We start from the raw sequence: 26,000 nt of genomic DNA on the forward strand, positions 1-26,000 counted from the left end.
TCGCGTCGGCACATGACAGCGCGTCATATCAATCTCACCATGGCGCACTGGCCCTTGCGCACTGTTCTGGCTACTATACAGTGGGACTGCGGATTAGTGTGCATACTGTGGGGTGGCAGCACCTTGGCTGCGAGCTCGGCCCAGGCCCACAGCGCCTTCTGCCAAGACGGAAGCTCATGCAGTGACACTTGTTGACGTACTATAGCTCGGAATACTCCATACGGAATACACCATCTGCAACCTCGCTCAGACATACATCTCATCATCGATTGTTCCCCCTCTTCCGCAATCAGCTCGCCTCCTAACCTCCATCCGAAGATCAACAAATCTAACTCTGTAGATCTATCCGTGAATTTGATATAACCAATCTTCCTACACAATGGGCTTCTTTTCACCCGCCCCGTATCATATTCTTAGGTATCAAACCTTTCCCCTGCTCTTACACTTGGGCAGAGAGGTGCATGGTCAACAGTTCGTTACTAACCGTCCATGAAACACGCCGTCAGCTATGGCATCCTGCTAGGAGCAACCGTCTTCCACGTAAGCTGGCCCCCTCACCCCCCCTTCCCGCTCCACTCCCAACAGCGTATTCCCTCGTCCTCATCCGGAATACTTAAAAAAACCGTTCACAGACCTTCATCGGCGGCATCATCTCCTTCCGCGTTCTTCCGCGCCCCCAGTTCGGCGCGCTCATGGCCAAGATCTTCCCCGTCTACTTCGCGATGCAGGCGGGGCTGCCCGCGGCGCTGGCTCTGACCTACCCGGGCAGCCGCAACCCGTTCGGCGTCGCGGGCGGGCTGGCCGGAGTGCTGGACCCGTCGAACCGGTGGACGGTGCTGGCGCCGCTGGCGAGCGCGCTCTTGTGTGCCGTCGGGAACTTGGTCGCTGTCGGGCCGCAGACGACTAGGGTCATGGAGGAGCGGCGGCAGCAGGGTATGTGCTTCCCCCCCCCACCCCCCTTTTTGAGGAATGAAGGCCGGGGGAGAAGGGAGGGTCGGTTTCGTGGTGCTGATCGATGGTGGCGCGCCTGAGAAACAGAAAGGAAAGACGGCAAAAAGGCATATGACGCGCCGCCGCACTCACGGGAAATGCAGGTGCTCAACAGACGGTTCTCGATGCTGCACGGCATTTCGTCACTGCTGAACCTGGGAACCCTCGTTGCGACAGTCGTGTATGGGGTCACCCTCTCGTCACGTCTGTCGTAAGTCTCTGGCGGGGGTGCAGTTGCAGATCCGCTGGTAGCTATTCTCTATCCTGGACTGGGTCTGCGAGGAAGCGGAGGAATTACAAAGTCCATACAGGCCATCCAACCAAGGTGACCGACAACCGGTTTCTGACCCAGCTCTTCTTTGGTATCGAAATCGCAAGAAAACGAAGCACCTCTAGCTTTTCGGTCGGTCCTGTTCATCCCGAATTTTGTCTTCTCCCCAGAATAATCCCCTGACCCGGATTGTGTCTCTCTATCTGCCCAGACCAAAGCATCTCGGTGAAGGTGGAACGAAAAAAAGATTGAAAAATCAAAGATAAAGCCAGCCGCTAAACGCCTCAATGATGCCCGACCGTCTCTGCAAATACAGGCTCCGTCCGTCTAAGAGTCGAAAGAAACAATTCTAAGTCATCGCGCAGCATCACCGCTTCTCGACAAGCGCAGCAATCTTCTCCCGGTCCATCCGCAACTTCTGCTTGGTCTCCTCGAACTTGCGCGCCCGCTCCGCGAGCTCTTCCGCGGTCCTAGGCTCGTCGGTGATCTTGGACTCCCTAGGGTTCCGCAGATAGTAGCTGAGCGAGTGCTTGCCAGGCTTGCGCGCGAGCATCTCATCCAAGGACAGCTCCTGGGTGGGCTTGGGGTACTCGCGCGACATAGGGTCGAGCGCGACGACGTGCGTTGCCGAGCGCCGCGGTGCTGGCGGCCGGTCGTCTTGAGAGGCGGGGGCCAGTGTCGTGTGGGACCGTTGCGGGTGGTCGGGTTGTTGTTGTTGTTGCTGCTGCTGCTGCTGCTCCGAGGGCGCGGTTGAGGTTGAAGAGATGGAGGGCGAGCGCTGGCTCTGGGGCGAGGATGGAGGGAAATAGTCGCGCTCGCTAGGCGCGAGAGAAGAGGTTGAGGACTCGGGCGATGGAATGGGCGGGCTGCCGGCCGCGCTGTGCCCCGAGTTGGGGGGCATGGGGACGTCGGTCTGCTTCATCGGGGTTGACCCGCCGGCTTTGGAGAAGAACGAAGATGAGAAGAAGGAGGAGGTTGTGCCTTCGGAAGGCGGGTCGCGCGCGGCGGCCGGGGAGAAGAAGGAATAGAGGGATTCCCACGTGAAAGGCATTGTGGGCGCAATTTCGAGGTTTGTGGTCGGCGGTTCGGGAAGGTGAGAGGGAAGGTGGGAAAAAAGGCTGGTTAGTCGGGTTCAAGCTTTGGCCTGAACCCTAATTATAATTACTCCTCCCAGGATGTTCCCCGCGGTTTTGTCAGTGATTCTGGGAAGGTGCTGCGGCCAGCACCGGTGGACCCCCACGGAGAGTATCCACTTGGTGCGGTAGTGCGAGGCTCGAATTGTTGGATCTGATGAGATAGATGCACCCACGCGCAGGGCGTGGACAAATAGCGACGGTAAGGGTCCAGGGTGGGGGGTTTGGATCTAGGTGTGAACGAACAGACGATGAGAATAATGTATGAGCAGGTTGGAGGAGTTCGGCCGGAGACCGGACGACTGTTGCTCTTATAGATCGAGTCCTTGTCGCCGATTTGATGGTGGCCAAAGGACCCGGATGTGCTTTCCGGTGTTCCGTGAGTCTGCAATCGAACGTGCAGGATGACGAATTGTTCACCCGAGTGTCAGTGTGTGCGTGTCGAAAACCTTATCGCAGTGAGCACGCAGAGATCAACAGCGAGAGCCAGGGTAACCGTGCAGGCACATGCAGGCAGGCGGCGATGCTTTCGGGCGGTTAAGACGAAGTCGGGGGACATCAATGTTATTATTATATATTCGCATTGCTGCGTACGGAGTACACTAATGCCCTTCGCACATCTTTCCATGCGGTGGGTCCCTCGAGGGGGACCCCATTTATCGTCATCTTCGAGACCGGCCACATGGTTGAGCCAGGCCACGGGGTAGCTCTCCCGAAGCCGCTGGCCAGGGGTGAGAGGCCCAACGCATCTCCCGCGAAGATCGTTCATCACCGAGGTGGGTTTCGGTACGGGGCCGCCGTTCACAGAAGGAGGTGGAGCCCTGGGCCGTTTGGTCTTCCGTCCGGTGGCTTTTGCCGGTCGGCCACGGCCATGGGCCAGCTGCCTGCGGCCGCCAAAAAGGGCCGCGAACAGCTGAAGGAGGCGGCTGAGAGTTCATACACTAGTGTAGACCCATGTTTCATCATATTGGCGGCCCTGCTCCTTTCCGGCTCGCACCCCACCCAGCAATATTGGGGGTTGGTCAGGTGAGCTTCTACTAGCGCGGGCCCCCTGACCCAGTCCCAGGGACATGGAAGCAGTCATTTGCTGCTGAGCCGCCCGGGCGCTTGAGTACACTACTGAAATCGTCATGCATGCCCCTTGTTGGCGATTTTGCAATGACAACCCACCAAATTTAATTTTCACAACCACATTTCAAGCAGGATTTGGGAAAGCATTTGATGGCAGCATTTTGTACCCTCGAGTGCTTTTATGTCTCTTTTCGCCTCAGGCATGTGTCGTCCAAACTCGAATACTTGTAACTTACTTGGTATGCTACTCATCAAATAGATCCACATGTGGATCTCTCTCCCGTATCCAACACGACCCTGAAAATCCGTTGCGCGGATCTGGCTTGCCACTCCTCGTGGCTGACAGAAATAGTGTACGCTCCTTCGTAAATACATGTGTTGCCTCCTCTCCACAATTATCCCGCTAACACGAGACGCCAACAGGACACATGTGTACGGATTACTGTGCTGCGTATGTCCATTACACTACATATTGCTGTTGGCCACATTCAGGGACGCATCCATCCCAACTTCGTCGCACACATCGATAGGTGCCTTGTACAGTGTTCTGCACCGTATTCCAAACGGAAGAACTGCCGGACCCATACTCCGTATGTACGAGAGTACAGTAGGTACTCCGTACAAATCCATCGCTTTTTTATCCAACGACATGCCGTCTGGGCTCACAACCGGCCTTTCCCCTGAATCGGCTCCCCACGGCCCTCCATTTCTACCAGTCACTTTTGCTTCTGCTTCTTCTTCTCCTTTTGCTCCTGCATTTTCGCCAGCTCGCTTGTCCGGATCACTTTGGGGACCTTTACCCCGGGCCCCTTGTAGGGCGACAATCCCTTCGGCGTAAACATGCCCACGCTCTTTTGGTAGTCGCGGTACTCGGAGTACTTGCCCGCCGTGATGAGCTCCGTCAGCCACGTCGAGCCCTGGAACAGCAGGATGAGGAACGACGGCCCTGCGCCCGCCCAGTTGTACAGAGTCTTGCTCGCGTAGCAGCTCCACTGGTAGAGGACGAACCAAATGGACTGCTCGGCTGCGAAATTGGGGTGACGGCTGTACGCCCAGAGGCCGGACGTGACGAAGCCGCGGTCGAGGTCCGCCTGCTCAAATCCCCGGGGAACCTTGGCCGAGTCCTTGTATTGTTTCTTTGCCGACTGGTAGACTGCGAGTTGTGCGGTTGGTTAGCCTTGGGTTCTTCTCCCCAAATTGGACACAAGCTTACCCCATTGCTGCTCGTCGGCAATGTATTCGATGAGGATGAGTCCAAGCTCGACGGCCACTGACGCGATGTCGGCGCTGCTGAGATCTGGTTCAATGGTCGACGCTAGAAGGATGGTGTAGACTGGCGCGGCAATGGCGAAGAGCAGGATGCTCTGGATAAAGGAGATGAAGGTCCAGTTAAAGATGTGAAACACAACTTTAGGGACCTGCTGCCGGATGATTTCCCTGGCAGATGTTAGCGTGTGCTTTACAGGACATCGCGGTTGCTCACCATCTGTAGTCCTCGTGGCCGATACCGTAACCTCCCTTCCTCCAGTAATTATAGGTGAGGCGAATCTGCGCTCAGACATCACGCTGTCAGCATTTGGCCCGTGGTGTCTGTGTCCAAAGGGCATGCATGGTCTGTCCCACTCACACTCCAAATGGTGCTGAAAAGCAGTGCCGCGTCGATCCGCCGAGAGGGCAGTCCCGTGAGGCGCGCCCACGCGTCAAAGTGCGCAATGTACAGGGTCGGCAACAGGCTCCAGCAGCGGTCGACCTGCGAGTAGTTGCGGTTGATTTCAGCCACTACGAGAAACACGGCACCTAGGAACACCGAGATGGCAAAGCCAGAGATGACCGGGTTTGTCTCGGTGTACAACTGCCGTAGGGTCTCGTGCCCCGCAAAGACGTCGAGCAGCTTTGCGGGGAGGTCGTAGAGCTGCGGGATGAAGGGCTTGACCGCCCTAGAGAAGTCGGCGCACTCCTCCAGCGTATGCACGACCGGGAGCGCCATCTGGATGGGGGAAGATAAAACTTAAGTAAACGATAACGGTTTGGCTGGGCGACGACTCAAGGTCGTTTTGCGATGCCTTCGGTTGCCCTGGCATCCAATTGCAGTGTTCGCGTCATCGCTCGGCTGAGCATACTCTGTACTTTCTCCTGGCCGGAGACGTCATGCACCGACACGTTTACGGAGTCGGTAGTTTTATTAGTGGGCCTGAGTACCTTTGTGGCGTTTCACTGCAGTGGTAGTAGCACCCGGATTAGTTATTGCAGCGAATGTAACGCCCGCTTTGGTGCGTAAGGGAACTCTAATTTCAAGCTGCTGACGGTAATTTACCCACTTTCCCCCGCGTCCGCGTTTTATGCAAAGCATGAATTTCATTCCCAAGTTTTGACGCGACTTCCTGAAAAGAAACGCGTCAACGGAGCCTGCCACCAATAGCTAAGGATAGAGACAAAAGATACCAGTCTCTAACTACAACACGCTGAACCTCTTTCGGAGAATAAGTGATGCATTGTAGATTCCAAGTCTGAGAACGTCCAGCAGCGCTCACAGTCCGGGGTTGAAGCAGTTGCTCTTTCAGTGCAATCCCGCATGCTGGATAACTTCTCACAACCATCGTGATAACCTGGACCTTCGCAAAACAAGCGCAGAAATGCCCTTCATAATAGGCGGAGTCAGACAGGTGTGCTATCGTCGCGACCCCGATATCTCCAGGAGGTAACAAACATCGCAAGATAATCTCCGGCCCGCGAGTCTCTCATCGCCTGCTCCCGCGCCATCTCTGCCAATCGACCACTGCTGCGCCTAAACCATCGACGGCCATGACGCGCGTTCTATGTGTGGCTGAAAAGCCCTCCATCGCCAAAGCAGTCGCAGGTCATCTTTCCGGTGGCCATTACCAAACCGTGGGTGCTCTGGCTGCTCGATTGCGGTCATTGGTACTCTGCTAACGCTGCGCCAGAGCAACACACGCGATGCGTACATCAAGAACTACACATTCGACTTCGACTTTGGTCCGCCATGGGGTCACTGCTCGGTAACTATGACCGCTGTCAAAGGCCATCTCACGACAGTCGAGTTTCCAGGCGACTACAAGCAGTGGGAGTACCCGCCACCCGACCGCTTGTTTGACGCGCCCATTATGACGGTGGTCTCTAGCGTAAAAGAATCCCGGCCCTCCCAGCTCAAGTTTCGCGAGTGACTGACTCCGGGCAGGACAGCAAGTCAATCGCCAAGAACATTGAAGACCAGGCGAGGCACGCCAGTGCGCTCGTCATCTGGACCGACTGCGACCGAGAAGGCGAGCACATCGGAAGCGAGATCAGGGACGCGGCACGAAAGGGCAACGCTCGGATTCAAGTCAAGCGGGCGCGGTTCAGCAATGTCGAAAGAGCGTACGTCATCATCAACACCCGCTGGCCGTCACCGTGTTGACTTTGATCTAGTCACATTCTATCCGCCGCTCGGCGGCTCACCGCCTTAGACGACAGGCAGGTGGACGCCGTGTCTGCACGCATCGAGCTCGACCTCAGGATTGGTTACGCCTTCACTCGGTTCCTGACCCTGAACCTGCGTCCCCTCGGCGGCCCTTTGTCCAACCTCACGCTGAGCTACGGTAATATCCGAACTCCGCCGTCGACCGCATAGTACTCTCTAACATGCGTAGGATCTTGCCAGTTCCCAACGCTCGGTTTCGTGGTGGACCGGTATTTCCGCGTCAAGAATTTTGTGCCCGAGCCTTTCTGGGGAATCAAAGTGATGCACGAGAGGGACGGCATCCAGGTCGGCTTCAACTGGTCCCGACATCGACTATTCGACCGCATGTCCGTCGTTATCCTTTACGAGCGATGCCTCGCTGCCAGAACAGCAAAAGTCACCAAGGTCCAGGAGAAGCCGACCAAGAAGTGGAAGCCGCTACCTCTCACGACGGTCGAGCTGCAGAAGATGGCCACGCGGTTCCTCCGCATGAGCGGTCAGCAGGCCATGACAGTAGCCGAAAAATTATACAACAAGGGATTCATCAGCTACCCCCGTACGGAGACCGACCGCTTTGATAAGGGGATGGACCTCCGCGCACTAGTGAGGAAGCAGACACAAGACAACCGATGGGGTTCGTTCGCGCAGGCCCTGGTCGACGGCGCGTTCCAGCAACCGCGCCAGGGCAGGCACGACGACAAAGCCCATCCTCCAATCCACCCCATCACCTACGCGGCACCGGCGGCGCTTGACGACAACGAGAAGCGGGTTTACGAACTCGTCACGCGGCGCTTCCTGGCCTGCTGCTCCGAGGACGCCCGCGGCATGGCCACGGACGTCGAGATCCTCTACGGCGACGAGACCTTCACCGCGCACGGCGTCATCGTCCTGGAGCGCAACTACCTCGACGTCTACCCTTACGAAAACTGGACCGGCACCGCCCAGCTGCCCCGCTTCACCGTCGGCGAGCGCTTCGAGCCCACCGAGGCAATGGTAACCGAGGGCAAGACCAGCCCGCCGGGCTACCTCACCGAGGCCGACCTCATCGCGCTCATGGACGCCAACGGCATCGGCACCGACGCCACCATGGCCGAGCACATTGAGAAAATCCAAGAACGGCAGTACGTGCAGACCGTGGTTCGCCGTGGAGGGGGGAACCAGGGCGCCGCCGCCGCCGATGACGACGACGGCGAAGCAGACCCACCTCCCGCAGCACGAGGCGGACGCGGACGGGCCAGAGGGCGCGGCAGTCGCGGGGGTGCAGCACGGGGTGGGCGTGGGGGCGGCGGCGGTGGCGTGCGAGAGTTCATCCCGACCAGCCTGGGGGTGGCCCTGATCGAGGGCTTCGACCGGATGCACTTTGAGACCAGTCTCGGCAAGCCGTTCCTGCGCAAGGAGATGGAGCTCAAGATGAAGGCCATCTGCGAGGGCAGGACCACCAAGCAGGTTGTCCTGCACGAAAGCTTGAGCGAGTATCGGCAGGTTTACGAGCAGTCGAGGGCGGAGCTCAATATCCTCAAGGCGGTAAGTTGGGTCCGGCCCGTCGCCACCCTTTTAGAAGAAGGAAGGCTTCAGCACCTTTACTAGCATTATTGGGCTGGGCCTCGTTAACGGTATTATGTAGGCGTGCAGGCAATATGTCTTCCAGCAGCAGAACGGAGCATGACGAGCCACTTCGTCGAGTTGACCTATCCCGCCACGAAACCTCGCAATGCCGTGGCGTCGAGGATGCGGGGGAACGCGGCATTCTCCTAGCTGAACCCGCGATAAAAGGCGTGAGTGAAAGACCTTGGCCAACCACCAAGAATGGAGTGATTGATTGGACTTCATCAAGGAAAACCAAGGCAAGACCGGCGGTCTTCGTATGGCTGAAACGGAATGTCATGTGGGTTGGGCTATGATGCAGATGAAGGAGGTCTCCCTTGGCCCGCCCTGGCACGGGGTTGCGAACGCAATGAGGGGGGGGTCTCCATATCTTCTTCCGAGAACCGGATGCAGTATTCGGCATCTTTTGATGAAACGATGAATGCCGTTGCAGAGTAGCAGAGCAGCCAGTCACCACAGGCATTGGCGCCTTCTTAACCACTCAATTGGGACCGTGACGCGCGGAGCGACCTGAGGTGGGCTGGACCTCGGGATTGTCGGCGTGAAGCTTGGTAGCACCCCTCTCGGGCAACCATGGGACCGTTCTCCGTCCCACTCTCGCAGGAGGAGATCTTGTCCGTCCTGTTGTGGGGAGACTTCAGAGGAGGGCTTATCATGTACAGCGTGTTTCTTCTGCTCGGACAATGTTCTCCAGTTTGTGGGCCACGTTTTTGGACTGGATTCGGGGGAGTGGCTGGAACCGTTGGCGGGGCGATCGATCTGGGGTGGGCTAATCGGGGGTTGCACGGGGACTTGCGTGGACCGAGTCACCGAGGCCTTCACGACGTGGGGAAGCCAATGTGCGACGGGTAGAACATGTCTTCCGCGCCCACGAACCTGTGCCGCCCTTTTTTTTTTTGGCTGGCCTACGAGGGTGGCGACGGTATCGACTCGGGGCATTGCCCGCCTTGAATCAGTGGCCTGGGTTGGATCTGGTTCCGTGAGTGCAGATGATGCCGACGTTGAGGTTCGCGGATCCGAGATTGTGCGTGAGCAGATCCTCGATCTATCGTTGGCCCCATGAGGGAGGGTCAGCTGGACTCATAAGCCAAGTGCTGCTAGATCCAATTCGAGACCCCGTCATAGACGCCGGGCGCTCGATAAATTCACGGTGCTCGTCAATGATTTGACGGTGCTGTCTGGGAAACATACGAAATTACGCTCCGTGATCTCTTTTTGTTTTTCAGGCCTCTTGAAGCTTTGCTGACCCCTTTCAGTCCTATCGGTCTCCTCCTGGGTCTCATCTCCAACATCAGGGTTGAAGTTCAGACAGGGGCTCTCCCGGCTCCGGGAGCGCAATATCTCCAAAATCTGAACTCGCAAGATAGGTATATACTCAGTTGCACTGTCAATATACGTAGTGTATGATGGGAGTGAGTCAGCAGGACGCGGCAGCGTTGCGGGAATATTCGGTCATTCTATCACCTGCCCAGTAGTCCCAGAATTGATAGCGAGATAAGTTGCGTGGGTATCATACAGAGTAGTGCACTGCATAGCCAACCCATGATTGCCCTAGAAGCGGGGAATGAGAGGCTTCGATGAATCTGGACAACAAAAAAAAAATTGTATCGAGATCTGTAATTGCTGTGTGATCTTTGTGGGTGCTTTATTGAAGCACATGACAAGGGGCTGGCTTCCAGTTGGTGGTTGACGGGCGCGCACAGAGAACGGAAGAGAAAGCACAAGGCACAAATGTGAGCCATCAGTGGCCAGCGCTCTTTCGCGCACAAAGCAGCCTCCTTGGAGACTGGAAAGGTACGCCCCGGAACCTTGATGTCTGGCGAGTAGCGAGTACGGGTCTCGCACTGTGCCTATCGGGATACGGATTGCTCCACCGTTTTGTCGTCATTCTGGGGTTCTGCGCAACGAAGCTAGGCTCGCCGAATATTGATGATACGAGTAATCTTGTTCAAACCCTAACCAAATATTTGTGGGCGAATTAACCTGATTGCGAAAAAAACCAGGATTGTCAACAGTCGACAACACAGATTTTTTTGCTGTCAGCAGCTATGACATACTAAGGAAAGACCTGAAACCGCACCCGAGCGGCGAAGCCGAACATAGCCCAGAGGTATAGCATTCCTTTTGTGCCCAGATGTTTTGCTGTGCCGATGACACGGTACGGGGACTGGCTCGTCCTCTCGCATCGCCGTGCGCACACCTCATGCCACAAAGGCGGAGAAAATCGGCTTGGCCCCTTGGGCCCACGAGGCCCAGCAGCTGCAGCATGGGTGGGCTTGGTCTGAGCTGCCCAGTGCCAACTTCGCGCATTGGTTGCATCCGTCTGAATGTTCGCTGCGAGGTACGGATGTACAGTACATACAGTACCTGCCTTGTAGCCCATGTATGTACTTCCCCTGCCCGGTGACGAGCACAAACCTTCCCATTCGCAATCCTGTGCCCAGGCACCACATGGTTTAATACTGCCCTGGCCTGCCATTCCTTGGCCTGCTCTCTTCTTTTTTGCTTCTCCAAAGCGAACAACAAAGCAACCCTTCTCACCACTTGACTTTACATCAAGAGAGTCATCTCTTGTCACAGAAGATCGATCATCCGCAGCAGCTCTGCCATTTTGCCCACCGCACTTTTGTCCGACAAGCCTTCGGCCAAAAGTTGTTAATCAGAAAGCTGCGCATTTGCTTCAGACATCTGTGAGTGTGACTCAAAAAGTTCCAACCCAGCGGACAATTCCCAATCCCGCCCCTCAGCCGGTGGCCATCGGCCAACAACACCAAAGAACCTTGATGGCTCGCGCGACCGCTATCACCAGCGCCAGCGCCAGCGGCAGCCAGCGCCCATCAACGCGACGCACCGTGTGTACCAAGAGAAGTAGTGCTGACACACGGGTGCGCCGCATTGCAGACACGTCTCGAAGCAAGCCGACATCCCCGAGAAACGTCAATATGGCAACTATGGCATCTGCTGTCCGCGATATCGCGATGACCTCCGGCCGAGACAACTTAGCTGCTGTAGCGGCGCGGAGCGTCCCTGTGGCAACCAACCCGACCGACCTCCCGACTCCCCCGAACTCCATCTCCCCCTCGCTGCCTCCGCATGGGCTCAAGGCCCAGCTGCAGCGGGCCCGTCTTGACTCGATCGACTCAGACCTGGACCTGCTGGACGGCAGGGGCGAACACGACGCCGGACTGGGATCCCCGCCGCACGACTCGGCCGGCGCCATCACGCCGGCTATGCTAGCCAAATTTCATCTGCCCGAGATCCTGCTCAACCACGGTCCGCTGCCGATTCGACACATAATGGGCTATCTCACCACTTCGGTCCCGGGGTTCGCGGGCATCGCGCCGGCAAAGGCGCGCAGGCTGGTGGTGGCCGCTCTGGAGGGGAAGGGAAGCGGGAACGACGGAGGCGGGCGGGATGGTGATGTGGAGTTTCTGAAGGTGGGCTGGGGACGGTGGGACGCGAAGCGACGGGGACAGCCTCCCCGGGACTCGCTGTCGCGTCAAGCATCGCCCGGCGCCCACCCGAACAGCATACCCATCATCAAAACCCCCGGGTGGGACTCGGAACGGTCACGACTCGGCGCGAACCTCGGGTCTAGTTCGGGCGGTTTCTCGGCCGCCTTTTCGCACGACGACCGGTTCATGGACACCGACATGGACATGATGGACCACGAAGCCGACAAGATGTCGCTCGACGGCTCCGGTTCGGCATCGTGCTCCGAGGCCCCCGACGACGACGATATGCCGAGGCACAATGACGATCCGGAGGACGCGACTGACGACGAGGACTGGGCAGCCGTTGGCGCGGCGGCGCTCCGTGCGTCGTCATACCAAGCCCGGTTCAACCAGCAATCCCCTTTCAACAGCATTCATCCTTTTGGCGGCGGCATCCGCTCGTTTTCGGCAGGCATGGCGCGCCCGCCGCAGCTAAACGCACCGCCGCGCAACTTAAACGTACCCTCGACGTCGGGAGTCGTGGCCGCTGACGCACAGGAGCGCGAGGCTGTAGAGGCTCTCCTTCGTCTGGGATCGATGTAATACCACAAATCACGGCACTTTTTTTTCGCACGGAGTAGCATGGGCGAGGCGTTTTCAACAAAGGGGTTAGGGACTTGGGAATCATCATCTCATCATTATCATCATCATCATTCCCGCAGGTTAACAACACACTTCTGTTGCCGGGCGTGGAGCTATTTGGGTTTAGGGATTCTGGGCTATCAGGGACTGGTTGTTTTGGGACTTTTCCCCCCTAGTTTCACGGTTTCGGTCCGGTCCGGTTTGGCTTTGGGAACCACGGCTGGGTTGGCCGGGACATTGGTCGAGGCGGCGCCCTCTCTTCAACGCATACCCCAGTGGCTTGACTCGCTAAGACATCCACCTATCTCATCACGAAGTACTACGGCGTCGTTCTCGGTTACGTGCATACTTTTAGATCGCAGGTCGACCACCTCAACTCAGCCTATTCATAATCCCAAACCCGGTCATCGGAATATCCACCTCGACAAGCATCAGCCGGCGGAGTCGACCACATCTCACGACTTCTTGGTTCGGTACTTCGCTTGCCGCTCGATGCTCGTATTGCATCTGTCATTCCGATCAACAAACTCGTCATGTGGAAACATCGTCTCTTCTCTTTTTTTTTATTAACATATCAATTTTGTAATAGATGAAGGAACGAAAATTGGCTTGATTAAGCTAAGAAATGAAATAAAACAGCACCCCCGGGAACAGGCGTCGCGTTCCTGAAATGCTCATCCTCGCATGCTCATCCTTCCAAGAGGGAACCCCCCCCGGGTCCTTGTGCTCTAATTGTTGGTTGCTTGGGCCGCTACTTGGCATTGTACGGAATATGCCCAATTCTGTTACATCACTTCCTGTGTAGCTCAGCCGCTCGGTCAGTTCTGCACTCTGCTTACGACCCCCGCACGGGGTCAGGTCAGGTTATAATCAGGGCTAGATCGCATTGAGCGAGTTGAGCACAACCTCCACCCACGCACACGGAGGTCCTAGGGTTTTAGTACGTTCTGAGAAGGAAGAGAAGCAAAGCTGTGCACATAGCCACCTGTTCTCTTGGCGGATGTGGAGGAAACCACAAAGTTGCAAGATTGCTTACAACTCTGAGGGACTCCAACAGGGGACAATGCCCAAACTGGATGATCCAAAACGCGAAACCTCTCAGGAGGGACCGGCTTGCCAAAGACAACAGAAGCAAGATCCTCCTACTTGACACTGGCACTCCTGGGTCGTGACAGTTCTCGTTCAATACTTGCCTAAATTGGGCTCAAATTGGCTTGGGGTTGGAGGGAAGGTGAACTTGACCTGAAAAGGCTTCGAACCGGAGATGTACATGATCGAGAGAGGAGAGAGTCGTTTTGCTCGGACATGCTACACTTGAAATCAGAGTCGAGCTTAGCACGGACACACACGTTCATACCCCTCCACCCGAGCTCACTCGCGAAGGTGATGGGAGGTTCACTCCTGAGAAATAGACAGCAAGGCGCTCAGACTTTCGGTAGAGACCCCCAGGCGGCACGGGGAACTCAGACTTGAGCCGGGGACACAAGTCATCAATGCACCATTTCCTTTTCCACTCCGTGTATGTACATACGGACTGTATGTACCTTACTGTATGTACACTACATAGCCTGGGCTGCAACCATGCTCCGGCCTGGTTGAATACGGTACCTACCTTAGATAATACACAGTAGCCGATTCGAGACTGGGTTGTCCCTATAGTTACCCAAACCGAAGACGAGCCGATCCTAGATGAGGTTAAACAAATAAACGAACAAACAAACAAACAAGCCAACAAGCAGCAGTCCCCAACTTTGAACAACAAAGGAGAGAGAGCATTCAGCGTGTGCCGCATCGTATCGAATGACGGGCCACTTCAGAGACTATACCAGACATTGAAGACTCGTCTAGTACATACTTCCTACCTCTCATGTCTGGCTCTACAAGGACCAAGTACTGCGACTGCATGTTGTCATTGGTAAGGGGGTTAGGCCCTGTCCCGCCGCCGTACGCGTTCCCCAGGCAACAGGACCACCACATCGCCCGCTCAAACTTAACCCTGCCTCGGAACGTCCCAGCTGGGTCTTGTTCACGGCACCTTGACTCCCGGGGAGCATCGACCGCTCGACCGCTCGACCGAGAACGAACACCATCTTTGCTCTCGTCCAACCTCGAGTCGAAACCCCGCAAAGGTCGACTTGCCCCTCCAATCACCACTACCCCCCACTCCCGTTCCCATCCTCTCGGAGCGAGTCTCTTTTGCAACCGCAACCATCATCAACAGATTCAAGACTGTTCAAAAAGAACACAATATCAATTAGATAGTTCCAGAGACATCAGTCATCCTCACTTCAATATCGGGCACATCACGCCATCAGAGCTAGCGCATGCTCAGATCATCACCACATGACACCTAAACCTCATGCATCCACGGTCATCCCCGTCGTATACAATGCCCTTCAGCCTCATCATAACAGGCTTGGTATTTCTCAAGTTGCGAAGCGGTGGATTAAGAGGCCCCGTTCCCATTGACTTCCTCCCTCGGCTCGCCAGCAGCAGTAGCCACAGCAGCAGCGGCCTCTTCCCGACACCGCTGGCACATACACCACCCGCCTAGACTCCCCTGTGCCCACTCCCTCCGCTGTTGCACCGGCAGGTTCACATCGCAGTAATGGTTCAGAATCTCCTCTCCCGCTCTGATGCCACCGGGCTGGTTCCCGACCACGCGAGTCTCGCGCGCCCACAGAAGCATGCGTCCGCCCCACTCCCAGGTGACGTTGGGGTTGCAATCGTGGTTGGCGAGGCACCAGAAGGGGTGTACCGCGGCGACATCGGGCCGGCCGTCGCGCGGGTTCTTGCGCGCCGAGGCGGTGCCGCGGAACTTGGCGTAGGCCGTGTTGAATACCCAGAGATCGTGGCGGTCGAGAGTGGCGTAGATGTCGATGTCCATCTTCTCGAGGATGTGGAGTGGTGTTTCAACATTGTATTTGAAAGAGAAGGGGAGCGTCCACTCGGGAGGCGGTTCGTCCGTGATGGAGCCGTCGACATCGTTGAGGGCCACGCTTACAAAGTCGCCCCAGACTGATTGCACAATCTTAGTCACGGTTGCCCTCGATCTCTGACAATGTTTTGCTTGACGGTGAACGTACTGTACTTGATCTCTGGGACCTCCAATGGGTGGATATCCTGATGTGTCGACATGGCAAGCAGCCGTGCCAGGAGAAGGAGGTAGAGAGACTCGTCGATGACGCTCGGGTCCGGGTCTTTGGCGATCGAATCGACATCCTTCTCGCAGACGGCTGGGTGGTACAGCTCTTGAGCCTTGGCGAAGCAGAACTCGTCGCAAAAGATGGTGTCGTGGCACTCTGGGCAGCTTACCGCCTTCGAGTCGCTCTGGAGGGGTGGCAGCTCGGTACCGCAGGCATCGCAAGTCGATTCCTTGTGCCGATTGTTGGCAGTCAGAAGCGAGTATTCTTCCAGGACGGGTTCCCCAGGGCCAATATCCTGTTTCGCAAACAGGCCGAGTTGGTTGCACGTCGGGATGATGTCGTACTGGTCGGTGTTGCTTGCGCCGTCCAGCAAAACCGGGAGACTCGAGACCTTGACTTCGCATTTTGGCGCAATCTTGGCGAGCTTGGAGTTGAGGAACGAAAGCGAGTCTGCGCAAAAGCGATCAGGCTCGTGTGTGTTCCAGGGGTAGACCTCCCGGCGTACGACGCCGCGGTCCGGGAGCATGTGAATCTCGATGGGCTCGTCGGGGCCTTTCCGTAACCTGCGCCTGGCAACCTGCTCGATGTAGTCCTTGATCTCATGGAGTTCCCGGTTGTGGGGCACCATCTTGAGGCCCCTTTCGCAGAATTCAAGCGCGCTCTTCAGGCAGCCACATAGCAGGAGGCTCAGCGAGAGGATCTGGAAACAGCGAACCGAGGCAATGTTTGCTAAAATGTTGCACTCGCCGGCCGCCTCCACGCCTTGGCCGTCGACGATCTGGTCGAGGTCCTCGACGAGGCTGCCGTGGTTGAGCACCTCTGGGCAGGGCGCGGTCCTGTACCCACGAAGGGACTCCTTGGCTTGGTCATGGTACTCAAAACTCTCGTCGCGGACCTCGTCGGCCAGGAGCAGAGCACGGTAGGCGTCGCCGGCGGCGAGGTCCGGGTAGGCGAGGTCGGAGTGGACCACGGCGCGCTCCAAGTAAAGGATCAGGTCGTAAGGGGACCGGGCCAGGGCCTCCGTCAGCTGCTGCCGGCGCTGTAAGAGGGGCCCGCGCGGAGGTTCTCTCTCATCCGTGAGGGCCGAAGGCGAGGAGCTGTCTGTTTGAGGACTGCGGTTGCGATTGGGCGCTTCCATGGTGTGCGCGGTCACGTCGAGTGGAGCGTGTCTGCTTGTGTGCTCAGCTGCTTGATGCAGGATAAAGCGGGCCAGGGGGACCAGAGACCTTGCAGGTTCGCCCCAAGGGAACTGTCCCTGGATGGAACCGTGATCGCCAAGAGCACGAGCAAGGCAGGCCGTGTATGCCGCTATATCCAACGAGTGTCGTGATGTCGCGACATGCGGCTCCGAGAGGTCCTTGGATGCTCGCGCCAGGGAACAACAGAGCCGTATGAGGGGAGGAGGGGAAGTGGGCTTGTGCTGTGAGTTGGCGGGCCCGGTTCCTGACACCCTGACACTACTGGGAAGGGCTCCTTCCCAGTTCTGGCAAGGCAGAAGCAAGGGAACGAAGCTGTGTGGAACTTGCGAACCTGACGATGACACAGAGGCAGGCGCGATCCGGAATAAAAGGCCCGGTCCGTCACCGGCCCTGAATTGCACCGGCACCACCCTGGGCTTGGAATTGGGGGGGATATGGGGTCAAAAAAAGTCGCCTGCCAAGGCAACGAGGTCTCTCGAAGGCTAACAAAGGCACGGAAAATGGTTCGTGGGCAGGGCGCAGGATTCGGGATTGGAGGTGCCACGGTATGTAGGTTGTAAAAGCGTGTTCTCTTTCTTTTTCGCGCTCTCTACCTCTCTCACCTTCAATGGCAGTTTTTTTTTTTTTTTTTTTTCCTTCCCTTCTCCTTCCCTCTCCTCTGCACAATTTGCACTCTAGCCCCCGCCGTTCCCCAGAATGCTTGCATTTAGATAAACCAGGCATCCTTGAAGGCCGGCAGTGTTTGGTGCAACGCACGGAAGCCGGGCACTTTCAGGGCACCGACCCGCCAAGCTCCGGGAAGGCTTGCTCACTGAATTGCCAGACCTGTGGACCTCGGTGGCGGCCCGGCTCTTGTGGAAGTCACTAGCCGCACGACACCTGCCACTGCAGTCGGCACGGTTACGCGAACACTCAATGCTACCCACGATCCTCGAGGGAGTATCAGGGATCGCCAACTTGCCCTGTCGGACGGCACGGGACATGGATTCATATCACCGACTACTTCTCCCGCGAGAGGCAAGCGCTCTCGAAGCTTCTGCCTGCGGTCGCTGTTCCGTAGCGTAGGGGTACTTGTATGTGCCGTACACTGCGTAGGTGTGACGGAAGATCTCAAATCCAGAAGACCCTGACTCCACACCGGGCCCTTGTGCCAAGGTATCATTACGCTAAAACGGAGTAATCCGTACACACCCACCGAATCAGCGGCAATCCGGGAGCTCGAGATTTCAGGGTCCTGCTCTGACAGATGGCTTGCAGATGGCTTCAGCAGCCCATTGGCCGCTGGGCGAGCCCAATGGGGATGCACTACGTCATCGCTTTCCACATTCCACGACCGTCCTCAACCCTCCACGTGCCCGATTAACAGGCCTGATGGTGAGCACGGTGGGGGGTGCAACGAAATCGGGCGCCAAGAAGCCGGCCATGATCCGTTGCTACACTAGAGCCCGCAATCCGTCCGGGGTTTGCGCCACACGAGACCGAGCAGAACAGAACTGATCCCAGGAGGCAATGCGAGGGGGGATCGGCAGCGGATAAGCCGAGTACATACATCTAACTACTTATCGTTTCGGAAAGCTTAGAACGAGATGGCTAATCGTTGCTTCGCCTATCGTTGGGGATACCCCCCAGCCAACAGGAGCGTAGTGTATGTCCTTGTAAGGTGTTGTCGCCATGCATCCTGCCCCTAATCGGTGTCCCCCACGGCCAACACGCTCCATCCCTTTCCGGCATTCCTGTGGCCGGATCCAGATCTACGGACTGCTTGGAGGTCCTCTTGGATCGGGAGATGCCCGACAGGATGGACGCCTTCCACACCACACCACTCTCGGTCCATCCGAGAGCGACCGGGGACTCCGCGCGAATGCCACATACGCCCTCTGAACTGACTTTGAGCCGATCACGCCGGCCTTGCCACACACACAATGCAGCACTGTTTCACTCGGGAGGGCCGGCGAAGTAACGCTACAGAGTCGGAACCCTACCCCCACAGGAGGGCCCATCAAGCGTTCTGGAGCCCGCGGCTGCTGCTGCTACTACAGAACTACTGCTCGGCGGCGGCGCGGAGGTCGCTAAGCTTGTCGACGTAGAACGCGGGTACCGCCACGGCGTCGTCCGCCTCCCAGTCGGCCGGCCTGTTCACGCCCGTCAGCACCGCCAGCGTGCCGCCGAGGCGGCCCTCGATGCCAAACTTGATGTCCGTGTCGAGCCGGTCGCCCACCATGCACGCGCGCGCGCGGTCCAGTTGGAACTTGCCCTCGATCGCGTCCAGCATGGCCTGGCTCGGCTTCCCCAGCGCCAGAGGCTGCCGGCCGGTCATGTATGCCAGCGGCGCGCTGATCGACCCGGCCCCCGGAAAGACGGTGTGGTGCGACGGGAAGGTCGAGTCCGTGTTGGTGGCGAGGAAGACGGCGCCGCGCCGGATGTACTGCAGCGCGTGCGCGAGCTTGAGGTAGTTGATGTGCAGGTCGAGCCCGGCCAGCACGCAGCCGACGTCCGGGTCGAGGAGGGACCCGTCCGCGAGGCCCTGGCGGTCCTGCTCCGTGATGTCCCGCCGGAGGGCCGGGTCGGTGCCGCCAATAAAAGGAATGTTCTCGCTTCGCAGCTCGTGCTCGATGCCCGCCTCGCCGATGACGAAAACCTTGTTCTTTGGGGGCTGGAGCTTGAGGATGCGGGAGATGTAGATGGCCGAGGAGTAGGCCGAGCCGAAGATCTCTTCCACGTTCGAGGGGATGCCAAGGCTAGTGAACTTTTTGAGGTAATCCTCCCTGGACTTGGTCGAGTTGTTTGTCACGAAGACAATTTTTTTGCCTGATGCAGAAGGGGTTAGCAACCCTCTCGATAGCGGTGGGTGACAGCGCAGGCGCGCAGGTCTGTGTCGTCGATCTGACCTCTCGATCGCAACAACTCGAGCGTCTCGGGAACGCCCTCAAACACATGGTCACCTGACCATATTACCCCTGAGCAAGTGGTTAACGTTTTGGCAAGAAGATGGCCCTGGTGATGGATGATGCATGCTAACCGTCGCAATCCAGTAGAAACACCTGGTATCCGACCCGTGAGTAAGCGTGCCGTCAGGAGCCTCGGGGAAAGAGTCAACACACATCAAAACGGTCGATGAACTCGTTAATGGCGGCACTATCGCCAGTGAGGTATTTTGGTTTCGACATGATCCCAACCGGGTACGGGAGTTACAAGGAACGCAGGAACGCGGTTGAGGGGGGGAGGGGGGAGGGGACGGCTCCAGGTGCGTTTGGCTGCACGTGTACGGAGTACTTTTGGGTTGAGTCGAGCGATCTACGGCTCCGTCAAGGTTGCCAACAATCCGGCAGCCGAACCCATCCTGGCCGAAATCGCAAGGCCGCTGAACTGGAAGGCAAAAGGCCTGCAATGATTGGTTCGCGCTGCTCAGGGCGCAGTTCTTGCCGGGAATTAGCGTTTCCGATAATTATTAAGGAGCGATCGTTCACAGCCAACAATTGGTTTTTCGGTAGTCGTACGCTAAATTCAGGTATGACATAACCTACCTGAGGCAAGGCACCCTCCTCCAACATAATTACTACCAGGTTCCTGATTTTTTGGTGTATGTAAGGTACCTATGTACTGTACTGTACGACTATAGGTAATCCGTACTTGTCGGCCTTGCGCTATCAAATCGTCCTAGACATTGCATGCACCGGACCTTTACAGTAATCCGTACATCGCGCCCTGCACGGCAGAGCTCAGAGCCAGCCCTATTTTAACCTCGTCGATTCCTTTGAGACCACAGGGTCCATCCAGGGTCCAGTCGCCCATCCTGTCGAGAACGGGTTTCGGAACCCACGGCTAGTGTAGAGTGGCTTGCAGATCCCATCCGGACCAGTGAGGTTCTAGCCTCGCGTCCGTAATCAATCCATGGGCACACAATGCCCGGATGCAGCGCCAGTCAAGGCCTCGAAAGTGTGTGAAAAGAGGGAGGCAGGAAGTTGCGAGTATTCTCCATGCTGCGGGGCAGTCTGTCATGACAGCTATGCCCTTGGCCGACGTGACTGAGCCGGAGCATTTTCGAAAACTTGCCCTGGAAATGGATGCGCCCACAAGCGACAATGTCGTCGAAATTCTTGATACATGCGCCTCTTCGCCAATGCGAGGGGCATCCATGCATCGCAAGATTCCAACATCATGCTGCCTTAGCGCAGAGATCATTGCAAGGATTGAAGTTGCTGCATTGCAACTCGGAACCCCACAACTGCAACCCATTCAAACTTCCCGGGTCCCTAGCGACCCCTCATTCCTCGCTACCCCGCAACGTTTTGGGTGAAACTTCTGGAATCGTCACGCGAGTAAGAGAGTGCGGGATGCTTTCTGGATTCGATACGTACGCTACACGACACTAGTAGGCATGAACCATGCAAATCTAAGGTAAACCAAGTTAGGAGGTGTACATTAACGCAACGAAGTTTCGCATTCCTTCTATCAGCCTCCCCCACCTCGGCGTTCAACGAAGACGGATGGAAGTACTGCAGTATCCGTGGTATAAACAAGGGCAGGATATACGTGGTACGCTATAAACCGAAGGGCAGCCAACAGCTGCGTGGAACGCGGCCAAACAAGTTCGATTTCGCGTAGGCCTACGGAGTACAGTACGTAGGTACTCCGTAACCATCTACCAAGCCAGGCAGGTAGAAACAATGCACTCTTTATTACCTATCATAGGTAGCTGAGGTACTGTATCTATGTATGTATGTACGCTCCCACTATCTGGCCCCCGCATGGATGGAACCGAGGGCGTGGTAAAGGTGGGCTCCCCATTTTTTTCCAGCATTCCATCATCACTTCCTCCTTTCTTCGCGGTTCGCACATCAGCCCCAGTCGGCCCCGTCATTCTCGCCCGCCCTCGAGTAAAATCTCATTTTGCGGCAACCCTTGGGCACGCAGAGTAGCAGGCGCAGTTGCATCAAACGATAAGAGTAAGGTGTGACCGCTAGATACCAAGCTATACATGTCTTCTCTTTCTCACTCAATTCTATTACCTCGGAGGCTTGAGTTACTGTTTGTGTATACTTAGTGGACATTGCACGGGCAAAGGTAGGTTGTCGATAACCATGACCCCCAACATTCCAGGTGAGGGTCATGGCAGCCGCCAAAGCTCCCCTGCAGCTACCCCTCCATTCACCCATCCAACCTTCAGCTGCAACTCCCTTCCGAAAACACCTCACCATCTACCGCTCGAATCGTTAGGCATACACACACTCTTCATCTTGGTAGAGCCAAGAGAAGATCTTGTTTTGTTTTGTTTTTTTTTCCACCCAGGCTAACCCTAAATCCGGAGCCGAGCCTTTGCTGGCCAAGTCTCCCAAGGTTCACCTGATCCACATCGACACCCCGCGAGAGAACTAGGTCGAGAAAAAAAAAAATAAACTACACACAATGGGCGGACAAGCGAACCTCTACTCGTTCCCGACCGTGGACGCCCTGGCCCCGGCCCTCCGCGCCTATGTCATCCACTGCCAGGATGCCGGCATCGCCCGCCACGGCGTGTTCAAGGTGGCCGTGTCCGGCGGCTCGCTCCCCAAGACGCTGGCCCAGGCGCTCCTGGCGTCGGCCACCTCGGAGGCCGACAAGGTGAGGTGGGACAAGTGGGAGATCTTCTTCGCCGACGAGCGCGCCGTGCCCCTGGACCACGCCGACTCCAACTACGGGCTCCTGCGGGCGGAGCTGCTCGACAAGCTGCCCGCCGACGGCCCGCGGCCGGCCGTGCACCCGATCGACCCGTCCCTCCTCGACGACACGCAGGAGCTCGCCGACGGCTACGAGCAGGAGCTCGTCAAGAGCTTCGCCGGCCGCGACTCGGTCCGCCTGCCCATCTTCGACCTGATCCTCCTCGGCTGCGGGCCCGACGGCCACACCTGCTCCCTCTTCCCCGGCCACGAGCTGCTGCGCGAGACGGCCGCCTGGGTCGCCCCCATCGAGGACTCCCCCAAGCCGCCCCCGCGCCGGGTCACCCTCACCCTGCCCGTCGTGACGCACGCCGTCAAGGTTGCCTTCGTGGCCACGGGCGCCGGCAAGAAGGAGGTGATGAAGGAGATCTTCGAGCAGGGCAACGGCCTGCCCTGTGCCCTGGTCAACGAAGGGTGTGGCGAGCGGTGCAGCTGGTTCGTGGACAATGCGGCCGTCGAGGGCGTTACGTACCCTAGGAGGCCGTTCAGCTTGTGAAGGAAGGGAGAGGTGGGATTGAGTAGGCGGAAGAAGAAGAGAAACATGAAGCGGTTACCAAGACACATTAGGGCAGGAATTTGCCTGAATTTGCTTATGTTTTAGGCGCCGGCTAGGTCAACGGCAAAGCATGGCGGCATGACTCCGTGCGGGAGGGCACGGAAGGAGGGGGGGGAGGGGGGGAATACAGGGACGGACGGGTTAGCTCTCGTTAGCATTTGATATCCCAACGATGCTATTATTTTACGTCACACTTGGCCAGGGAAACGGAGGTGGTCGTTGCCCTGGGTGCACCTCCTGAAACACACAGTGGACACTGCCTCCATTGACCCTCTTATCATCACCTGCCTGTTCTTGTGGGCCGTGTGTGATATTTTGTATCGGAGTCCTGCTCTGTTGACCAAGCCACTCACGAGACGAGACGCACCTCTTCTACCATTTGTATTTTGCGTTTGCGCGTGTACGAGATGGCGCCACCGTGTGTTTAGTACACAGCAACTATTCTTTACAGAGACGCTTCTGTCAACCTTCTCGTGAGGTTGAAAGCTTATCGGCTAGCCTCGTTGCCAGGCATACGAAGCTAGAACGAGATCACCAGACAGGGACAAGAATGGAGGAACAGGCCTATCCAACATTGCAAATCGCAAGCAATCACACCACCTGCTACCCTTATCTCTCACAGCACCGCACTACCCCCCTGTTCCCTCCCTTCCCCCCAATTTTCTCCCGGTCTTTCCCCTGTCAGACCACAGCGACCAGCAGCCCGACCGCGCTCGCCTGCTTCCCGATTGTCGAGTTCCTGAAGGGCGGCCCTGCCCAGCCGACGTCGTACAGGTCTGTCGCCTGCTCCCGCGCGTTGACGTACGCGCTCTGGGCGTTCCGCTCCAGGTACGCCCGGTAAGGCCGGCTGCCGTCCGGGACGGCCGCGTCGAGCTCGGCCAGGTTGTACGCCAGGACGCCCTTGAAGACCTGCTGGTCATGGTTGCACCCGTCCGGCTCGTCGGGCTTGCAGGACGCCTCCGTCAGGACGCCCCCGCCGCCTTCGCCGTCGTATGGGGAGCTGAGCTGCGGATTGGTGCTGCCGTCGTTGGAGAGGACCGCGTCGGCGATGGCGCGGGCCGAGGTCAGGTAGCTCTCGGAGGAGGTGGCACGGTAGAGTTCTGTGATTCGGGGAAGGGGGGGGGGGGAGGAATACGAATGGTTTAGTCAGAAGGCAGGCCGTGATTGCTGGGGCGTAGACGAACAGGAAAGGGGGGGAAAGTGGCGAGAACGGACCGACGAGGGCGCCGAGAATGACGCCTTGGTTGTAGGTCCAGACGGGCAGCCTATTGTTGTAGCAGGCCCCGTTGCTGGAAGCGGCTAGTCCATCGTTGATCAGGTTGTCGCCCTTGATCATGCCCGATCTTTGGAACCAGGTCCAGGCGGTTTCCGCTCGAGAAAGGTACTTGGTATCGTTGGCGATGCGGTTGTGCAGGGAGGCCGCGAGCTTGATGTAGAGCTCGTTTGCGATGGCGTTCTTGTATGTCTTGGTTTTGGTGTCGACATATATTCCACCACCGCAAGGGAAGGAAGTCCAGTATTTGTACATAAAGGTCTCGTCCTCGGTCGCGATGTTGAGGTAGGTGCTGTTGCCCGTCAGGTCGTACATCCGAATCATGGCGAGCCCCCCTGTCAACGATGTCAGCCAAAAGGCTCCTTCTCTGGGCGTGTCCAGGGCATTCTCGAAGCAGAGTCACGGTCTCGGGGTCACAAGGAGACTCCCAGAACGGCATCCAAGACGCAGAGCGCACAGATTCTTGCTTACACCATCCCGTATCGTCAGTCGAGTCGGCGCGGAACTCGCCACCGTTCTGCGGATGTTGGGTTCTCTGTACCCGGATTATGTTCTCAACTTGACCCAGGTAATCGCCGGTACCTGTCTTGCGCATGTAGTCTATGACAGCGGTGAGAGCTACGCCGCTGAGCCACCACGGGTCACCTGGCGACCAGATTGCCTGCGCGGAGGAATAGAACTTCTTGTTCATGGCCTCGATGGCCGACCTTGCTGCTGCTCGGATATCGAAGTCTAGCCTCGGCTGCAGGTACCTGGTCTCGGATGGCGAAGGGCCAGTCGCCGCGGCATCGCTGTAGGGCTCAGGGGCTGCTTCGACTGCTTCGTGCTGGGTATCGATGCGACGGGCAACTCCTTGGGCTAGCCACGATTGACTGAACCCTCCGAAGATTGTGAGGAACAAACGAGGCTTCATGATACTGCGTGCTTTCGCTTCAAGGCCTCTCCTGCTTGAACAGAGCAGTGATGATGAGAGGCCATCGCGAACGGTGAAGTGTATAGCGTCTCAACCCATCTTACATAGCATTCTGAGAGCCAAAGCGTCGCGGTCCTCGTTGGCCAAGCGAACCGTACCAGCAAAGCCTCATGACTGTGCGCATCCTCGTGTTTATGTCTCCAGGGAGGCAGCCAAGCAGCACGGAAGCTATACACGTCCTGTTGGAAGCCACGAGGTAACAGTCGAACCCCTCGTAACCACCTACCACGCCGTCACAGATTGCTAGCTAACCGTGAGCTTGAGGGGGACTCTGAGAGAGGCCTTCCAGAGGCTGTGATTCCCTGGCAGACCACTCACCGTGTGCCCGCGCAACAGCGTGTTTGAATTTGCATAGGTGTAAGTGAAGGCATCTTCTCTACTCAAAAAAGAGATTAACTGCCATGCAGTAACACCTTATCTCGTTGGCTCTATAGAGGGAATTTGAAGGCAAGGGCCCGAAAATGCCCACCTTCGTCGCAGCGCCGATGAGATCACTTCAGCGCAGTGAAGACGACCATGGCAGCGGCCTGTGCAGAGCGCGCAGACTATGGTTC

The 26,000-nt window shown here is 57.3% G+C and overlaps 8 protein-coding genes across 8 annotated transcripts; 4 read left to right on the forward strand and 4 right to left on the reverse strand.

Annotated features, from left to right (window-relative positions):
- Positions 1-295: 295 nt before the first annotated feature.
- MYCTH_2092214 (uncharacterized protein) lies at positions 296-2,620 on the forward strand. The gene is made up of 4 exons (XM_003662814.1): positions 296-417; positions 507-540; positions 633-933; positions 1,039-2,620. Exons 1-4 carry the CDS (start codon positions 380-382, stop codon positions 1,203-1,205), a joined length of 540 nt encoding a protein of 179 aa, XP_003662862.1. The 5' UTR covers positions 296-379; the 3' UTR covers positions 1,206-2,620.
- Positions 2,621-4,026: 1,406 nt separating this feature from the next.
- MYCTH_2303980 (uncharacterized protein) lies at positions 4,027-5,615 on the reverse strand. The gene is made up of 4 exons (XM_003662815.1): positions 5,093-5,615; positions 4,949-5,013; positions 4,679-4,902; positions 4,027-4,618 (listed from the first exon to the last, which is right to left on the reverse strand). Exons 1-4 carry the CDS (start codon positions 5,450-5,452, stop codon positions 4,182-4,184), a joined length of 1,086 nt encoding a protein of 361 aa, XP_003662863.1. The 5' UTR covers positions 5,453-5,615; the 3' UTR covers positions 4,027-4,181.
- Positions 5,616-6,165: 550 nt separating this feature from the next.
- MYCTH_2303986 (uncharacterized protein) lies at positions 6,166-8,812 on the forward strand. Its single transcript, XM_003662816.1, has 7 exons — positions 6,166-6,351; positions 6,408-6,605; positions 6,662-6,840; positions 6,892-7,061; positions 7,113-8,446; positions 8,547-8,697; positions 8,757-8,812. Exons 1-6 carry the CDS (start codon positions 6,268-6,270, stop codon positions 8,586-8,588), a joined length of 2,007 nt encoding a protein of 668 aa, XP_003662864.1. The 5' UTR covers positions 6,166-6,267; the 3' UTR covers positions 8,589-8,697; positions 8,757-8,812.
- A 1,898-nt stretch (positions 8,813-10,710) lies between these two features.
- On the forward strand, positions 10,711-13,259 carry MYCTH_2303987 (uncharacterized protein). Its single transcript, XM_003662817.1, has one exon. The coding sequence runs from the start codon at positions 11,479-11,481 to the stop codon at positions 12,562-12,564; it is 1,086 nt and encodes a 361-aa protein (XP_003662865.1). The 5' UTR covers positions 10,711-11,478; the 3' UTR covers positions 12,565-13,259.
- Positions 13,260-15,049: 1,790 nt separating this feature from the next.
- On the reverse strand, positions 15,050-16,887 carry MYCTH_107689 (uncharacterized protein; the record flags this gene model as incomplete). The annotated part of the gene is made up of 2 exons (XM_003662818.1): positions 15,050-15,621; positions 15,690-16,887. 2 exons carry the CDS (start codon positions 16,885-16,887, stop codon positions 15,050-15,052), a joined length of 1,770 nt encoding a protein of 589 aa, XP_003662866.1.
- A 1,609-nt stretch (positions 16,888-18,496) lies between these two features.
- MYCTH_111604 (uncharacterized protein) lies at positions 18,497-20,265 on the reverse strand. Its single transcript, XM_003662819.1, has 4 exons — positions 20,050-20,265; positions 19,968-19,989; positions 19,837-19,905; positions 18,497-19,756 (listed from the first exon to the last, which is right to left on the reverse strand). Exons 1-4 carry the CDS (start codon positions 20,113-20,115, stop codon positions 18,990-18,992), a joined length of 924 nt encoding a protein of 307 aa, XP_003662867.1. The 5' UTR covers positions 20,116-20,265; the 3' UTR covers positions 18,497-18,989.
- Positions 20,266-22,111: 1,846 nt separating this feature from the next.
- On the forward strand, positions 22,112-23,388 carry MYCTH_2315114 (uncharacterized protein). Its single transcript, XM_003662820.1, has one exon. The coding sequence runs from the start codon at positions 22,355-22,357 to the stop codon at positions 23,138-23,140; it is 786 nt and encodes a 261-aa protein (XP_003662868.1). The 5' UTR covers positions 22,112-22,354; the 3' UTR covers positions 23,141-23,388.
- A 493-nt stretch (positions 23,389-23,881) lies between these two features.
- On the reverse strand, positions 23,882-25,558 carry MYCTH_2118124 (glycoside hydrolase family 76 protein; the record flags this gene model as incomplete). Its single annotated transcript, XM_003662821.1, has 4 exons — positions 23,882-24,300; positions 24,416-24,808; positions 24,945-25,264; positions 25,491-25,558. The coding sequence occupies 4 exons, from the start codon at positions 25,556-25,558 to the stop codon at positions 23,882-23,884; spliced, it is 1,200 nt and encodes a 399-aa protein (XP_003662869.1).
- Between the last annotated feature and the right edge of the window lie 442 nt (positions 25,559-26,000).

The sequence above is a fragment of the Thermothelomyces thermophilus genome, chromosome 3 (genome assembly GCF_000226095.1).
Source record: "Thermothelomyces thermophilus ATCC 42464 chromosome 3, complete sequence".
NCBI lineage: Eukaryota > Fungi > Ascomycota > Sordariomycetes > Sordariales > Chaetomiaceae > Thermothelomyces > Thermothelomyces thermophilus.

Excerpts from the sequence above, each read along its gene's own strand:
- MYCTH_2092214 (XM_003662814.1), top strand. The coding sequence starts at position 380 with ATGGGCTTCTTTTCACCCGCCCCGTATCATATTCTTAG. Across the intron at positions 418-506 it reads GCCCCGTATCATATTCTTAG|CTATGGCATCCTGCTAGGAG; the intron begins GTATCAAACCTT and ends ACACGCCGTCAG. Across the intron at positions 541-632 it reads TAGGAGCAACCGTCTTCCAC|ACCTTCATCGGCGGCATCAT; the intron begins GTAAGCTGGCCC and ends AACCGTTCACAG.
- MYCTH_2303980 (XM_003662815.1), bottom strand. The coding sequence starts at position 5,452 with ATGGCGCTCCCGGTCGTGCATACGCTGGAGGAGTGCGCCGACTTCTCT. Across the intron at positions 5,014-5,092 it reads TTTTCAGCACCATTTGGAGT|ATTCGCCTCACCTATAATTA; the intron begins GTGAGTGGGACA and ends GTCTGAGCGCAG. Across the intron at positions 4,619-4,678 it reads TGCCGACGAGCAGCAATGGG|TCTACCAGTCGGCAAAGAAA; the intron begins GTAAGCTTGTGT and ends CACAACTCGCAG.
- MYCTH_2303986 (XM_003662816.1), top strand. The coding sequence starts at position 6,268 with ATGACGCGCGTTCTATGTGTGGCTGAAAAGCCCTCCATCGCCAAAGCA. Across the intron at positions 7,062-7,112 it reads CAACCTCACGCTGAGCTACG|GATCTTGCCAGTTCCCAACG; the intron begins GTAATATCCGAA and ends TAACATGCGTAG. Across the intron at positions 8,447-8,546 it reads AGCTCAATATCCTCAAGGCG|GCGTGCAGGCAATATGTCTT; the intron begins GTAAGTTGGGTC and ends GGTATTATGTAG.
- MYCTH_2303987 (XM_003662817.1), top strand. The coding sequence starts at position 11,479 with ATGGCATCTGCTGTCCGCGATATCGCGATGACCTCCGGCCGAGACAAC.
- MYCTH_111604 (XM_003662819.1), bottom strand. The coding sequence starts at position 20,115 with ATGTCGAAACCAAAATACCTCACTGGCGATAGTGCCGCCATTAACGAG. Across the intron at positions 19,906-19,967 it reads GTTTCTACTGGATTGCGACG|GGGTAATATGGTCAGGTGAC; the intron begins GTTAGCATGCAT and ends CCACTTGCTCAG. Across the intron at positions 19,757-19,836 it reads CGAGTTGTTGCGATCGAGAG|GCAAAAAAATTGTCTTCGTG; the intron begins GTCAGATCGACG and ends CTTCTGCATCAG.
- MYCTH_2315114 (XM_003662820.1), top strand. The coding sequence starts at position 22,355 with ATGGGCGGACAAGCGAACCTCTACTCGTTCCCGACCGTGGACGCCCTG.